General features: G+C 43.1%; 1 protein-coding gene across 1 annotated transcript in view; it reads right to left on the bottom strand.

Moving 5' to 3' along the window:
* Window positions 1–17956, bottom strand: part of exoc2 (exocyst complex component 2) — a 103844-nt gene that overhangs the window by 75785 nt on the left and 10103 nt on the right. Inside the window, exons 2-3 of the mRNA XM_061975609.2 lie at window positions 3529–3682; window positions 2314–2490 (exon numbers count right to left, since the gene is read on the bottom strand). Of these exons, the coding sequence (XP_061831593.2) occupies window positions 2314–2490; window positions 3529–3646 (295 nt within the window). The 5' untranslated portion in view covers window positions 3647–3682. The remainder of the gene's footprint in view (window positions 1–2313; window positions 2491–3528; window positions 3683–17956) is intronic.

Raw genomic sequence — 17956 nt, 5'->3', positions numbered from 1 at the left:
ATTTGTATACTCTAGCCTTTAAATAGACCCCCCTTTTAGACCAGTTGATCTGCTGTTTCTTTTCTGCTCTGCCCTCCTCTCCCTCGTGGAGGGGGGGAAAGGTTTGGTGGCCACGGATGAAGTGCCGCCTGTGCATCGGTTGGGGACGTCTCTGCACTGCTGACCTGTCTCCGCTCAGGATGGTCTCCTGCTGGCCCCACTATGGACTGGACTCTCACTATTATGTTAGATCCACTATGGACTGGACAATATTCTGATAGATCCACTCGATGTCCATTGCACCGGTCGCCCTGGGGGGGGGGGGGCATGTGTCTGCGGTCCTCTCCAAGGTTTCTCATTGTCCCATTGGGTTGAGTTTTTCCTTGCCCTGATGTGGGATATGAACCGAGGATGTCGTTGTGGCTTGTGCAGCCTTTTGAGATACTCGTGATTTAGGGCTATATATATAAACATTGATGAAACATTGATACATAAGGAAGATATAATGGAAGAGAGATAAATTGAATTACTAAAAAGGTAAGAAATCCTTCTCGAAGCCTTGAATGTCCTTTCTTTATGTAATGTATCAATGCATATCTGAGCTTTTTAATTTGCTTTAGTTTGCTAGACTGTCCCACAAAGACGATTATCAGGAGCAAATCATGTTTTCGTTTAACCAAACTGCTCCACCAGGACGTTGTCATGGTTTGTTTGCATGTTAAGTAGTGAGAGCCAGTGAGTAAAAACACTGTAAATGCAGAGGTGTACGGAGCGACAAATTTACTTGCAAACGTGACTAAAAATAGTCTAAAAAAATATTTGTGTGTATGTCCTATAATAATGTTTACCTATAAAAACACAATTGTTAAAGTTAAATTATTTTCATGTTGCTACTGACGTTTTAACATATCCTCTTAAACCAGGGCACTTTATTTTACATTTTGTTCTTTTGTTAGCTGAAGAATTGAGCATAGCTAAATGTTTTTTAAAGAAAAATGGAGATTATATTTGACTTTTCTTATAATATTTTCAAAGCTCTTTCTTTTTCTTTTATCTGAAAACTCTTAAGTTAGGATCCTACTATTCAAAACCTACTTTTCTTACTTGTTGCTACCTGTTTTTATGCATTTGGGATCCCCATCAGTCCCGAAAATTGAAAAACAAAGCACGGTGGAGATATTTAGTTAGCTTAAGTTGTTCAACAGTCTGGGGTCTCCGTTGTGGTATTTTACGCTTCATATTGCGCCACACATTTTGGACTACAGGCAGGCCAGTCTAGTACCCGCACTCTTTTACTACAAAGCCACGCTGTTGTAACACGTGCAAAATGATGTTTGGTATTGTCTTACTGAAATAAGACATTGCTTGGATGGCAACATATGTTGCTCCAAAACCTGTATGTACCTTTCAGCATTAATGGTGCCTTCACATACAGTATGTGTAAGTTACCCATGCCTTGGGCAGTAATACACCCCCAATACCATCACAGATACTGGAGTACAAGACATCCACAGTTTCCAAAAACAATTTGAAATGTGGACTCGTTAGACCACAGAACACTTTTCCACTTTGCATCAGTCCATCGATAAGCTTCTTCTTTTTCTCTACCTTCTCGTTTTGGGACGTTCACCCTCTGCTGTTGCCATTTCTAATATTAAGTAGCGTAAAGTTCTAACTTATATCTCACCTTGAAAGCGCGAAAAACAACCAGTGTAGTGGGTTTACATAATTCATCCACGGAACTTTAGTTATTAGAGAGTTCCGGTCAGACGTTTTTTCACGGGACATAATTACGGCGTTGTTGGACTAGTGAGCCACGGATGAGGAGATGCTGCTCCGTTATTGATTTAAGTAAAGTCTGAATGTCATTACAACAGATAGCTCCATCTTTTGGCACTTCTTCCACTCCCGTCCTTGCACGCTACACCGCTACAACAAAGATAACGGGGAGAAGATGCTGCCGAAGGTGAGCCACATAAATAAGATCGCCCACAAATCGGCGCATCCTGAAGCGACTGTCAGAAAGCGACTTGAAGATGGTCTGTAAAACATAATCTATGCAACATTTTGATCAAAGAACCCCCATTACATGTTATGTAAACCACAAGGAAATGTTTTTTGAATTTAGAAAAAAAATCCTAATATGACCCCTTTGATGCGGTGCGCCTTTTGTATGAAAAAAGACCTGAATAGACCCGCTCATCAGCAGTGCGCCTTATAATCCGGTGCGCCCTATGGTCCAGAAAATAAGGTCGTTAATCATTAGCCGCATAATGTAAAAGATCGTACTGCTTACAAGAGTAAGAACCAAAGCCATCATGCTGGAGTACTTACCAATCCTCTCTGGTTTGAGCAGTTTGAATGAAACTGTGGATGTGCCAAAACCTCCAGACTTGGTTGTGACAACGATCTCTCCCTTGTCGTCTTTTGCAGGGCCCACACGACACACTATTTTGCTGGCTGACATCCACTCCGCTGTAAGCAGGCAATTATGACCACAGATTGAAAGACCTAAAAGAAGCAAAGAGAGATAAAGTGTGAATAGGTTGAACTATTGATGAACAGTAAAAATACATGTACCTTCATAAGTGTATCTTGACTAGAGGTGATCCTTGATTTATGACGTTTTACATTACTACGTTCTTTGGTTATGAACGTGTTCACAGTAATCAACTAAAAACGTATCCCTGGTCCATAAATACGAGACTCGCTCGAGAACTAGTTACAGCGCGCATGGAAATAATACACAATGTGTATTAAGGAAGGATAATTTTAACACAAAAACAAATTCTCAACACTACAACATCCAATAACTGCCACGTTGCTCTAGTATCCTGGAGCGTGTTAAAGGATCTGCACCTAGGAAAGAGAGAGTATTACCTAAGCAGTGTAGTGGTGTTATTGAAATGGAAAGTTTGCTAGTGTTTTGGCTACAAAACCAGAATCAACACTTCTGCAGCTTCTCCTGCCTCTTCGACTTCCTCCTCCCTATAGTCAAAAAATTGTAAGAAATCGTTCTCTTATTTTATTGCCGTTTCATTTAATTCTTGCATTTAATGTTTTTATGTCTTTTGTTTGTTTTGTGTACAGTGTTAGTGACTAAATTGTTAATTCAAATAAAGACTAAAATTCAACTAACGACACAACGTAAGTACGGAACTCGTTCGCAACCGGAAAAACACCTGTATTGTTATTGTGTATACATTTGATAAATGTTATATTTAATTCATTATTTGCCCACGAGTGAGTAACACCAATCTGTCAGGAAAAATGGCCACATTTTTTTTTCTCCACTTATTACATTTGGTACTTGTGATTAATTTACATATTAATCACAATTCAATATAATGTTCAATTTGAAATTATTATACCGACTGATAACAATAATCATTGAATTTCGAGTTGATTTATTGGAAATGTAATTGTTCTTTATTAAAATTTCATAATAATAATAATATTATTAATATAATAATAGGCATTATTTCACAGAGGAAGACATTGATAAGTGTGTGTAAGCGTCAGATCTGAACTGCATATATAGTATAATACCAATGAGATCGGCTGGGCCCGTGCCCAGGTTTTCACCACGAATAGTGACTTTAGTCCAGGCTGGACCCTCCTTTGGTGAGATGCCGGTGACGAGCGGGGCTTGACCGCCACGAGACATCTTGATCTGGGGCAGTTACACTGGGATGATAGAAACCTAAAAAGTGAACACACAGAGAAACACAGGTAAGAAACATAAAATAAAAAGTTTTACATTAAGAATACCCACAATTCCAAGATTCAAATGTATTTACAAATAGTGTATTTGAGGCTTAAATAATGAAAAATACAAAATACTGTCTAATATGTATTGTTGGTGAGCCAAAAAAACATTTCAATCCCAGCTTGGACAAACAAAGTGAACAATTACTTATGGACAGCAACTCACCAACATTGTAATAAGCATTCTTGACATTAGGCCTGGGCGATATATAGATTCTAATCGATATATTCAAATTTTTTGTTGCAGACGATTTTAATTATTATTTTTTTTTTTTCCTCCTTTTGCCCCACCCCTTACTTCCTTAGCATTAACATTGCAAATGCTATTACTAACGAGACAACAGGCGTTGCACAAGTGACTGCACGCTGCAAAGTTTTTTTTCGGCACAACAAACTTGTTCCAGCATCTATAGCCGAAGCCTCCAGCCGAGTGCGGGGAATACGAGGCCAACAAAACGCAACAACAAACAAACTATGGGCTAAAAATCACCTTACTATGGTGGAATCATTTACGCAAGTTATGTATAATGATGCCATGTATGATGAGAAAGAAGCACAATACGCAGCGCGGTCACTAAAACAGTTGCTCTGCACACCACCAAGTTATGTGAATGAAAAAGGCTGCGTTTACTCTATCCATCCATTTACTCTTTCGCATCTTTTACGGGGCACCTTGTGGCAACCCATCAGTACCCTGTATACTGTTTCTTTGCCTAATCTTGAACAGGTTTGTGCTGAAAACAAAATGCTGTTGTACTTTGACAATACAGACCATACCATACCATATTCCTCTCAATGTTTTACTTCATTATTTATTTGGATACAATGTATAATACTACATTTTTATTTACAGAAGATTGAACTTTAGTGATCTTAATGTTGGAGATTGTTTATTTACATGCAAAATGTACAGTGCTACATTATTGTTAACAGTATTCTATTCAATCAAAAGTATTGCTTCCCAAGGGAAGCTCTTCATTTAATTATTTTAAAATGATTCCATAATTCCTCACAGACGACCCCAGTCTTCCTCACAGACAGACCCCAGTTTGTGAGAGTGGGCGACAACACCTCCAGTGCCATCTCCCTGAGCACCGGCTCCCCCTAGGATTTCGTCCTGAGCACCGGCTCCCCCCAGGGTTGCATCTTGAGTCCACTGCTGTTCACATTGATGACCCATGACTGCTGCGCCAGGTCCACTACTAACCACATTGTGAAGTATGCGGACGACACAACAGTAGTGGGCCTGATTTGTGACAACAACGACATGGACTACAGGGAGGAGGTGAAACATCTGGTTGACTGGTGAAGAACCAACAACCTGGTCCTGAATGTCGAGAAGACCAAGGAGATCATCGTCGATTTCAGGAGGCACCAGTCCAGCCACACTCCACTCTTCATCAACAGCACAATGGTGGAAATCGTAAGCAGCACCAAGTTCCTGGGGGTGCAGATAACTGACAATATGACCTGGTGCCAGAGAGTGGTGAGGACAGCGGAAAAGATCATAAGGACTCCTCTTCCTCCTATCCAGGAAATCGCAAAAAGCCGCTGCCTGACCAGGGCTCAGAAAATCTGCAGAGACTCCTCCCACCCCCACCAAGGACTGTTTTCACTGCTGGACTCTAGAAAGAGGTTCCGCAGCCTCCGTAGCAGAACCTCCAGGTTCTGTAACAGCTTCTTCCCTCAGGTCATAAGACTCGTGAACATGTCATAATAATCCCCTCAATTCCCCCCCAAAAACGGATTAACTCGCTGGAATTAGGGCTGGGCGATATATCGATATACGCGATATATTGCGGGTTTGTCTCTGTGCGATATAGAAAATGACTATATCGTGATATTCGAGAATACGTTCTCACGCAGTTGCTTTTAGCTGCGGGCATTACACTACAGGCTCTTCTCACTCTGTCTTGTCTCTCCTTCTCACAGACAACAAGCGCACCTTCTTACATACGTCACATACTGTCACGTCATACGTCACATACGTATACGCCCTCGTTGAGCAGAGAGGTAGCAGCATGGGTAAAGTTAGCTGTGGTGCGAGTGGTAATACGAGAGAAAGAAGGTGCGAATCTGAAGGAATAATTAATTCCCAAGAAAAACAGCAGGGAGTCCATCGTCTGGCGGTGGTTTGGCTTCAAGTGGGAATATGTCGAACAGACAATCGTAATTTGTCAAGTGTGGGGCGAAAGCGTTTCTACAAAAAGTAGCATTACTGCTAATATGTAGCATCATTTGAAAAGTCACCTGCTAGAGAATGAAAAGTGCCTACTCCGCATGTCAACATTTCCGTTCGGTGCCACACCATCAAAATGCTGAGGCAAACATTTCCAGATCATGATAAAAAGAGTCAACAAAAGGAGATAATGTCCGCAGGAACCTAACACATAGCGAAGGACGAACACTATTTGATTTCCTATTACGCAGCTCATTTTTATTTGACACTTATTGAAATATCTAAATTGGCCCTAGTGTGTGAATGTGAGTGTGAATGTTGTCTGTCTATATGTGTTGGCCCTGCGATGAGGTGGCGACTTGTCCAGGGTGTACCCCGCCTTCCGCCCGATTGTAGCTGGGATAGGCTCCAGCGCCCCCCGCGACCCCAAAGGGAATAAGCGGTAGAAAATGGATGGATGGATGGCACTTGTTTTAAAATGTCTCTGACAATCTTGCACTTTTTGTTTTGGCAATTACATGAATGTTTGTGCCACTGCTTAATAACTGTTTAATAAATACAGTTTTGGTAAATTGACTTAGTTGTGATTTCCCTCTCTGCATGAAAGTTTAAAATGAACATGTATTAATGCAGTGTGAACAAGAATGTTTTAATGTAGACGCATAGAATAATCATACTGCTGTGATTATATGCATCAAGTGTTAATTCAAGGCTAAGGCAAAATATCGAGATATATATCGTGTATCGCGATAAGGCCTAAAAATATTGAGATATTAAAAAAAGGCCATATCGCCCAGCCCTAGCTGGAATATAAAGACAATATAACATACATCCATAAACGTGGATGCATATGCAAAAGTGCAATATATTTATCTGTACAGTAATCTATTTATTCATATCTGCACCTTATTACTCTTTTATCTTGCACTACACCGAGCTAATGCAACAAAATTGTGTTCTTATCTGTACTGTAAAGTTCAAATTTGAATGACAATAAAGGAAGTCTAAGTCTAAGTCTAAATAAAAAGTAAAAAATGTTTCTGGTCTAAAAAGAACAACATTATACAAATTAGAATTTTGAGAACAATAAGATGCAGTGTATCCAGTATCATTTCAAACTACTAGCTTTTGATCAAATAAAAGAAAAAACTTGTTTTGAATGATGTATTCAATGGTTTCTTTAAAAAGTAGGGGAAAAGAATCTGAAAAATCGTAAATCCAATTTTCGATTTAAAAAGCGGGGATTTTATTTTTAGGCCTATTTGACAAACAACAACTTTGTTACGACTTTTACTTCCTCAATTTAGTTCAGTTGAATCTCTTCACGTTTATAGTGTCTATCTCTACAGTGTGTATTTGTTTACCAGAGTGGTTTAACCTTTTTTTGAGGTGAGTAAAGTTGTAAATGAGATCTCTGTTTTGTTCACTTTAATGAAAGATTGTATTAATTTTAAAAGTATATTTATTTAACTTTTGAAGATTCACCGTATATGAGAACCAGATTCAGAAGTACTTTTTATTAATCCCCGTGGGGAAGTTTGGGTGTTATCGTGGCTCTTCATATATGCAGTAATTAGGAAGTAAAGAAGGGATATGTCAGGATTCTCACTGACAGTTGGGTAATGTTTTGTTTTTTTCTCTGTTGTATTTCCTGTCAGCACTCTTATTTTGGTTCCTTTTCCTGCATGTCTACCTGAGCGCTTGTTTCCCTCACCTGTACCTGATTGGCAGTCTGGCACACCTGGTGGCAATTGCCAATCAGGCTCCTATTTATACCTGCCTCTCCCTCCAGTCTGTGCTGGAGTATTACACCAAGCCTGCCATCTCTGCATCTTGGGGGTTGTCACCACCATTTCCTGACATAATACTCCAGCCAAATACGAACCCCGCAGAGATCTCTATGGCGGAGGGGCTTGACAGGATGCTGGCGCTGATGGCCGAATGGAGGAGATGTTTTGCCTCCTTTAAGCTCCCTCCCACCCATCCCTGTCGTCTGTGGGCCTCTTTGGGGATGTCTTGGATCCGTCCCTTGAGGGACGGGGGGACGGGGGCTATGAGTAGCTGTGTAGCTTGGGACGCACAGCTACTTCTAACTCCAGTGGATCTGCCGCAGTCGCCGCCATCCACCCCGGGAGGCCTGTGGATGCCATCAACCCCGGTGAGCCCTCCCACGCCGGCAGATGAGCCGCCCGCTCCTCTGACTCGGCCCACACCGGCAGACGAGTCGCCCGCTCCTCTGACTCCGCCCATGCCGACGACATCGTCTTCCTCGTCTCTGGCTCCGCCCACGGCGACAACATCAGATTCTCGTCTCTGGCTCTGCCCACGGCGTCGCCAGCTTCCTCGTCTCCAGCGGGCCGTTCCACGGCTTCGCCGGTGTCTTCAGCTTCGTCGCCTGCGCGACCTCCAGCTAGCCTGACGCACGTCCGGCCATCAGGTGCCGGCATGCGGCCCTCTCGTCGGCCACGAATGTGGCCATTCCATGGGCGACCGCCAAGCCAATTGCGGAGGCGTTCAACTCGCCGTCGCCACCTGACTCTTCCCCGGTGGTTGCGGGGACACTTGGCCTGGCGTCCCGCCGCCTTGTCCTCCCTCCGCCCTCCCGTGACTTGGACTTTATTTTGTGTTTTTTCTAAAACGTCTGGTATCCGTTATCGGAAGGGGGGCTACTGTCAGGATTCTCACTGACAGTTGGGTTATGTTTTGTTTTTTTCTCTGTTTGTTTTATTTTCTGTCAGCGCTCTTATTTTGGTTCCTTTTCCTGCATGTCTCCCTGAGCGCTTGTTTCCCTCACCTGTACCTGATTGGCAGTCTGGCACACCTAGTGGCAATTGTCAATCAGGCTCCTATTTATACCTGCCTCTCCCTCCAGTCTGTGCTGGAGTATTACACCAAGCCTGCCATCTCTGCATCTTGGGGGTTGTCACCACCATTTCCTGACATAATACTCCAGCCAAATACGAACCCCGCAGAGAGCTGTTCCTGTATGCTGAACGCTTTCGACGGTTTGCTGTCTCCAGCTCTTCCTGTTTGCTGTCGTCTCAAGTTTGCCTGTTTCCTGGTTTCTGGTTCGTGTTTTCCTTGCATTTTTAGGACAATAAAATAATATTTTCCTGCATCAAGCCTGCCATCTCTGCATCTTGGAGTTCGTCACCACCATTTCCTGACAGGATACTAAAAAATAAGCAATATAATAAAATGAGCAATACAATAAACAAAAAGTACCAAGTAGATGATATGTAATTGATAATTGATTGCACAGTTATGGGGTTATTAAAAGGTCCAGATTAATAGACCAGTATCCAAGACTCCTAAAGTGATTGATTGTTAAGTCTGATTTCCACAGGGAGGAATGACCTTCTGTAACGTTCTGTTTTTTTCATCATGGGCATTATATTTTTTCATCGTGGTGGGATACGTCTAGTACTGAAAGTGCTCTTGTGTTTGACCAGCACGTCATAGAGTGGGTGACGGACATTGTCCAAGATGCTTCGCAACTTTGATTGCATCCTTCTCTCGAACACTGTTGTCAGAGAGTCCAGCTCTATCCCAATAATCATCGGTTTTGCAGATCAGTTTATGAAGTCTGTTTAAGTTTGTGACTTTCAGCCTGCTGCCTCAGCACGCCACAGCAAACAGGGTTGCATGGGCCACCACGGATTCATGAAACATTCTCAGCATCTTCCTGCAGATGGTAAAGGACTTCAGCCTCCTCAGCAGGTAAGGGCGGCTCAGGCTCCTAGACGGCCTGCCAGACGGCTGCCACCTTATCGTGGTAAATGAGTTTGCGTGTCCCAATGATCCTAGGAGATATGTTGTCTGGGGGCTTCTATGCCCCTTGGTAGGGTCTCCCAAGACAAACCGGTCCTAAGTGAGGGATTAGACAAAGAGCAGCTCAAAGACCTCTAATAATAGACAGTATCAAGGACCAGATTTCACACGCCCAGACGCGGGTCACTGGAGAGCCCGCCTCTAGAGCCAGGCCTGGAAGTAGGGCTGGATGGCAAATGCCTGGTGCCCAGACCTGTCCCCATGGGGCCCGGCCGGGCACAGCCCAAATAGGTAACGTGTGCCCCCCCCTCCAATGGGCTCACCACTCATGGGAGGTGGCAAAGAGGTCGGGTGCAGTGTGAGCTGGGCGGAAGCCGAAGGCAGGGCCCTTGGCGGTCCGATCCTCGGCTACAGACGCTAGCTTTTGGGACGAGGAACGTCACCTCACTGGGGGGGATAAGGAGACTGAGGTGCGTGAGGTGGAGAAATTCTGGCTAGATCTAATCGGACTCACTTTAACGCACAGCAAAGGCTTTGGAACCAGTCCTCTTGATAGGAGCTGGACTCTCTTTCACTCTGGCGTTGCAAGCCGTGGGAGGAGACAGGTTGGGGTGGCAATTTTTCTTGACCTCTGTCTCAGAGCATGTACATTGGAGTTTATCAAAGTAGACGAGAGGGTAGCGTCGGGTGGGGGGGGCGGGTCCTGACTATTTGTGCTTACGTACCAAACAGCAGCTCAGCGTACCCGCTTTTTCTCCTGGGAGGCTTCAACGCTCACATTGGCAACGACAGTGAGACCTGAAAAGGCATGATTGGGAGGAATGGCTGCCCAGATCTGAACCCAAAAGGCGTTTTGTAATTGGACTTTTGTGCTCGTCACAGATTTTCCATAACAAACACCATGTTCAAACAAAGGACACTTTGTGGTTGTGTCATCGGATTTGCAGTCTCATGTTTTGAACACTTGGGTGAAGAGAGGGGCGGAGCTTTTAACCGATCACCACCTGGTGGTGAGTTGGCTCCAATAGCGGGGGAGGATTTCGGTGAGCAATAGCAGGTACAAACGCATTGTGAGGGTCTGCTGGGAACGTCTGGCAGTCTCCCGTCAGAGAGAGTTTCAATTTCCACCTCGTGGAGAACTATTAAAAATGTCACGAAGGAGGTGCTGGAAATACTTCTATTGTCGAGGCAGGCGAAAGGTGGTGGTGCCTGTCGTGGCGGTAAATCCAGAACCCAGGGATGCTGTCAAGCTGAAAAAGGAGTCCTATTTGGTCCTTTTGGCTCATGGGACTCCGGAGGCAGCGGACAGGTACCGACAGACAATCAATGTGTGGCTTTGGTGGCCGCAGAGGCAAAAATTCGGACATGGGAAGAGTTTGGCAAAGCCATGGAAAACGACTTCCAGACAGCTTCGAAGCGATTCTGAACCACCATCTGCCGTTTCTGGAGGGGGAAGCAGTGCACTGTCAACACCACGTATGGTGGGTATTGTATGCTGGGAATCTGTGGAGGGAATACTTTGAAGTCATCCTCAAACCACCAACACGTCTACCTATAAGCTTATAGGCTTTCTGCAGCTGAGGTTGCTGAGGTAGTTAAAAAGCTCCTCATTGGCAAGATCCCGGGGGTGGAAGAGGAACGCCCGGAGTTCTCTAGATGCTGTTGGGCTGTTTTTTTGGTTTGACAAGACTCTGCAGCATTGCGTGGACATCGGGGGCAGTGCTTCTAGATTGGCAGACCGGGGTGGTGAGTTCCAACTATCGTGGGATCACACTCCTCAGCCTTCCCGGTAAGGTCTATTTAGGTGTACTCGAGCTTCAAACTTAGGAGGAGCAGTGTTTTCGTCCTGGTCGTGGAACTGTGGACCAGCTCTATACTCTCTGCATGGTCGTTGAGGGTGCATTGGAATTTTCCCAACCAGTCTACATGTGCTTTGTGGACTTGGAGAAGGCCTTTGACCGTGTCCCTCAAGAAGTCATGTGGAGAGTGTTCAGAAAGTATGGGGTATCGGACCGACTGATTGTGGCAGTCCGCTCCCTGTATGATCAATGTCAGACCTTGGCCCGCATTGCCGGCAGTAAGCCGGATCTGTTTCCAGTGAGGGTTGGGCTCTGCCAGGGCTGCCCTTTCTCACCATTTCTGTCCATAAAAGTTATTAACAGAATTTCTAGGCGCAGTTAGGGCGTTGAGGAGTTCCAGTTTAGTGGCTGTCCGTTTAGGTCTCTGCTTTTTGCAGATGATGCATCTGTTTCCAGTGAGGGTTGGACTCCGCCAAGGCTGCCCTTTGTCACCGATTCTGTTCATAACTTTTATGGACAGAATTTCTAGGTGCAGTCAAGGCGTTGAGGGGATCTGGTTTGGTGGCTGCAGGATTAGGTCTCTGCTTTTTGCAGATGATGTGGTCCTGATGGCTTCATCTGGCCAGGATCTTCAGCTCTCACTGGATCGGTTCGCAGCTGAGTGTGAAGCGACTGGGATGAGAATCAGCACCTCCAAGTCCGAGTCCATGGTTCTCGCCCGGAAAAGGGTGGAGTGCCATCCCCGGGTTGGGGAGGAGATCTTGCCCCAAGTGGAGGAGTTAAAGTACCTCGGAGTCTTGTTCACGAGTGAGAGAAGAGTGGATCGTGATCAACAGGCGGTTCGGTGCGGCGTCTGCAGTGATGCGAACCCGATCTGGGTTCCCAACATCACCTGTGGTCATGAGCTTTGGGTCATGAACGAAAGGACAAGATCACGGGTACAGGCGGCCGAAGTGAGTTTCCTCCGTCGGGTGGCAGGGCTCCCCCTTAGAGATATGGTGTAATGCTCTGTCATTTGGGAGGAGCTCAAAGTAAAGTCACTGCTCCTCCACATCGAGATGAGGTAGTTCGGGCATCTGGTCAGGATGGGGAGGTGTTTAGAGCACGTTTGACCGGTAGGCCAGAGGGAAGACCCAGGACACGTTGGAGAGATTATGTCTCCCGGCTGGCCTGGGAACGCCTCGGGATCCCCTGGGAGAAGCTGGGCAGAGGGAAGTCTGGGCTTCTCTACTTAGGCTAAGGGACGGCATGGTGCGGTTGGGAGAGTGGCCGTGCCAGCAACCTGAGGGTTCCTGGTTCAATCCCCACCTTCTACCAACCTAGTCACATCCGTTGTGTCCTTGAGCAAGACACTTCACCCTTGCACCTGATGGGTCGTGGTTAGGGCCTTGCATGGCAGCTCACGCCATCAGTGTGTGAACCATTTGGGCTGTCAGCTAACTTACAGCAAAATTAGCGGTTTGCTAACCGTCAATAGTGTTATTATATGAGTATGTCTGTGTGAGAGAAAATATGATGTTTGTTTTCAGACATACATGCAAACTGAGCAGAGGTTTGGCAATTCTAATAAATAAGGGATAAACCTGTTGGTTTATTGTCCTCACCCACCTTCTTTTATGCCTTTTTTATTTGTGTGAAACAATCTTTATACTATTTGACTCTATTGTGGAGCAACAACACAAACACAAACCAAAAACGTCAATCCGCCCTCTTTGACTGAGAGGCACAGCCATCAAGGTACATAATTTGGCAAGACACAAATCAACAGTGTTGTTGGTGAGGAATAAGTGATATAACCTATTGCTTTTTGTGTGTTTCTGTGCAGCATTTCAGAGAAACGGGGAAGGACAAACACTTAGAGGAATCAACCTGGGCAGCAGCATGCAACATGCCCCGCTTCTGGAAGGTCCCGGTTGAATGGAAGAGGAAAAGTACACAGTTCTTGTGTTTATGACAGCCAACAAATGTAAAATGTCCCATCACTTGACTAATAGCTTTGCTCATAAAACACACATTCATTTGCATATTTTTGTACTACACATCATGAGCATAACAAAATAGTTTCTATTCTTGGAGATAATGTGAGTAATTTTACATGTTCAGCAAGATTGCGTGCAAGGGGCCATAACTAGTGTGTGTGGTCTGTGTGTTGTTCTGTGTTAGGCAGTATGTGGATGAATCTAAAAAGTGGTCTGTGCAGTGTGTATATACACACATATATTGTGAGCAAGTGCTAGTGTGTGTGTTGTGTGTTTGTGTGTGTGTGTGTGTGTGTGTGCGTGTGCGTGTGCGTGTGCGTGTGTGTGTGCGCGCATGCTTGCATGTGCGTGTTGGTGTTTGTGTTTGTGTGTGAATGTGTGTGCGTGTGTGTGGTCTGGGTGTGTGGTCTCTCCAGCACAGGACGAGGGAAAGCCTGCTGACGGTTGTGATGAAAAAAGAGCCGCTGTGTTTACTTTACTCTGGGGGCTGTACATGAACACTGCCCAGACCTCTCTCCATAACACTGGGGTGCACATGATCAGACGAACGTGCACACACACTCAGACCAAGTCACACAGAAAGCAAAGAAAATCTTGCACATCATCTCCAAACCCTGAGCAAACCAAAGTTAGAAAAAGTGTAACTTTAGGCAGAGCAAAACTTAATTGTAAATAAGCATGGACATTCTACAGGAAATCAATGACGCAAAGGTTATTTTAGCAGAAAAAAAGTACCTATTAAAGAATTAAGTAAAGTATTAAGGGCAGCGACAGATTCAGACGATTTTCTTTCACACAGGTCTAATCACATTTCTCTCAGCACTTCACAAACAATGATTATTGGTAATAAACTGAACAAGTAAGTTAGTAAGTTCAGGGCTTGAATTTAAACACGGCAAGTGCCGCGACCGCCCTTGTCATTTGCCGTAATGCCCTAGAAAAATGACCAGCATTTACAGCAAGAACATGCCGTGACCGCCCTTGACTTTTTACTTGTTAATGGACTAGGCATGTAACGGTAAACGATATAATGATAAACTGCGGTAAAATTCCGGATGGTTAGTAATACCGTTTAATTCTTTAATTATTAAAAAAACGTAATTTATTAACGCATTCTAAGCGACATTGCTCACTTTCTAAAAACGCACCAGCAGCAGCGCCTCCGAAAATGGCACACGTACACCAGCGCTGTTTGCAATGGCGGAAAACAACACACGGACCTTGCTCTTGAGATGTTGCCCTCCTAGTAAACGAACAACATCTGAAGTCTGGACGTATTTTGGATTGCTAAAGCATGCTGAAGGCAAAATAATTGAAGACAGTCAGCCCATCACCAGAAAATGCAGGAACAAAGTCCCCACGAAAGGAGGCAACACTTCAACATGTTTAGCCAGCAGTTTCAACTCTGCGTCGAGGACAAGGTACGTAAACTTGTAGCTGAATGAATGATGGCAAGTGAACTTGTCATCATTGGTCTGTCAAACCTCCTTATAGTTACACTTATGTGTTGCATAAAGTTACTTGTTATTGGGCGCTACCGGTGAGCGCGAGGAGTGTGTGCACACAAGATATACTGCAGCAGAGCAAAATTTACTTATGTTGATGTGTTTTGTGCTGTTAAAGACCGCTGCTACTTTACGTTACTTTTAAAACTGAGTGTTAAAAAAAAATCCTAGTAGAAACACTGCAACGTGTTTTGTTTTTACAACTGTGGCATGAGGGTTTGTATGTCACTGTGTGTGTGTCAGTCAGATGATTATAATAATACATTTGCTTTTCTCTTATTCACAGAGTGGGCATACAGCGGGCAAGTTGGATGCCACAGAATACAGTGCATCATTTACCACTATCACACATACAATACCTGATGTCTTCCAGAAGCAGCTGCTTATGCTCCTTTCTCAAAAATGACAAAAGACCTAACTGCAGCGCTGTCATATTTCTTTGCCAAACTTTGAAATAGTTGAGAGATGTTCTCTGATATGTGTAAGACTAGATCTCTCATATATCAACACTCTTGTTGTGCAGTTACATCTTATTGCCATCTTTCGCATTTTTACATTTATTTTTATTTATGTATGTTATTTAGTTTCTGCCAAATTACTCTGTTAATATTGCTTATGTTGCTTTCATATGCACATTTAATTTCTACTTGAGGTAAATGTAAAAGTTATCTACAATAATGTTTCTTCTACAAAGTATATAATTTTGAAAGTATTTGTTTTTTAAATAAAACTGAATTAAAAGACTTCAGTTTAAGTACTTTTTGAACACATTTGAAAATACTGCCATAATAATAACCGTGATAATTTTGGTCACAATAACCGTGATAAGAAATGTTCATACTGTGACATTCCTATAATGGACGATTGTAACGTAATTGTTTCGTCGAATAAATTGATAAAAACAACCCACCATGACACACGCACGCACGCATATATATACAATATATATATATATATATATATACATTGTATATATATATGTATATGTATGTGTGCGTGCGTGTATATATATATATATATATATATATATATATATATATATGCCTGCATGCATGCTTTGGAGCCCCTGCCTCAAAAGAAAATGTTTGCCTTGGTGCCCTAAAAGATGAGCCCTCCTTTAAGGCAACACTTGCCTTGACCTTAAAAAGTTAGAATTCGAGGTCTGTAGGTCAAGAGAGGAACAGCTCCAATTTTTTTTTTTTTTTTTTAATGAAATAATTTCAACTGTCTACACCAGTTTTCAGGGTTGTGCTAGAGGCGCGTGAGATCGAGTGGTATTAGCAAGCAGAATGACAAATAAAATGCCCACTAGATGGTGACAAAAACCAGTAGGTAAGATTAAGCCAAATTGTTTTCCCCTTGAAAACCCCTGATCTGCATAGAATGATAGTTGCAAAGGGAGAAAAACTTGAACTATAAAGTGGTTAAAAGACATGGCATTAGCTATCAATATTATTTTAAACTGTATATACTGTACATTGAAATATGTCATGAAAAAACAACATTGTATTGATCAAATGAAAATATAGAATATCTAAGTTAAGTTTTTAAATGATTGCGGACTGGATAAGGATAATCTTCACTGAAATAGGTTGAAAAGTAATTTTTCATATATGGGGACTTCAACATTGGCCTCTTGAATCCTAATAAGCAAAAGCCAATTGATGAGTTTATGTCGTAAAATTACAAGGTCAAGAAGAAATACAGGACACTGTGCCAAGTTTTTTGATAATATGTTTGTTTACTCCGACATCAATGATCATCTACCAGTTGCCTATTCACAATCTATGATGGAAACTACAAGAAGAGGAACAAAGATGGAAAAACTACATTTCAACAACTAAGCAAAGAGAAAAGTCAAGTATGCAAGTATGCAGCTGAGCCGCATCAGAGTGATCATAGAGCCGCGGGTTGCCGACCCCTGATTTACGGGAAACAATGGTTTTACAGACCATCTTCAAGTCGCTTTCCAACTGTCTCTTCAGGATGGACTGTGTCTTCTCCCCTTCAGCCACCGTGTAGTTCTTAGCGTTTCCATATCAAGTCTATAGATATATATCCGTTAGAACTATACGCTACTTTGTATTAGAAATGGCACCGAGCCAGTCTGCCCCACAGCAAGAGGATAGAGAAAAAGAAGGTGCTTATCGACTACATCGTTGGACTACAATGGTGGACTTGCACAAAATTTCTATGGCAAGTCTCTAAGGATAATCTCTATCATAAATGAAGACATCACCAAGTGGGAAAATGTCACAAATTGGGCAAATTCCAAACGGCTTGTTTGGAAGAAGTATGAAGGAGGGCAAGATTGTTTTGTCAAAAACCAAAAAGGCTGCATAAAAAACTTGGGAACTACTCATAACATGAGCACTTCGCCGAACTAAACTGCAGGAGAACACCCTGCATGTGAGCACTCTATATCAGTGTATCAATGACTCACAGCCTATCGAAAGTACAGTATTTGGCCTCCCCAAAGAGGAAATAAGAAGCAGAAGTCAACAAAAATACTTTTTCTTCTGTAGCCTGCAAAAATTGATGCCTTGATGTTATTGATGTTATCGTCACTTTATTTTGTGGTGATAAACAATAATACTTTTGTTTTTACAGCACCTACAACATTGTGATTCATGGGTCGGATTTATTTATTTTATATTATCTATAGCAGACAAAAAGCAACACATTCAACGTTGAATCTTTGCTTTTGTATCTTTCAGATGTGTTTGTACTGTTATATTATTTTTAATGCCTTGTAAAATCACAGAATGCACAGACACTTTGGCCCCAGTCGCCATAAACTTGGGGCTCAAAGACATGTGTTGTATATCCTTATCTACCCATTTTATCTATGGCTGACAAACGTGTTGTAGCACTGTGTAGATATTATTCTCTCTCCTGACTTATACATCTGCTTGCGAATTTCCTTTTTTTAACTGGTCACTCTCTGCTGGAACACAGTTCAAGTTAGACTTCTGT

Source organism: Nerophis lumbriciformis, linkage group LG14 (assembly GCF_033978685.3).
Source record: "Nerophis lumbriciformis linkage group LG14, RoL_Nlum_v2.1, whole genome shotgun sequence".
In the NCBI taxonomy this organism is placed as follows: domain Eukaryota; kingdom Metazoa; phylum Chordata; class Actinopteri; order Syngnathiformes; family Syngnathidae; genus Nerophis; species Nerophis lumbriciformis.
The sequence above is the reverse complement of the archived record's forward strand: the minus strand, read 5'-3'. Positions and strand labels throughout refer to the sequence as shown.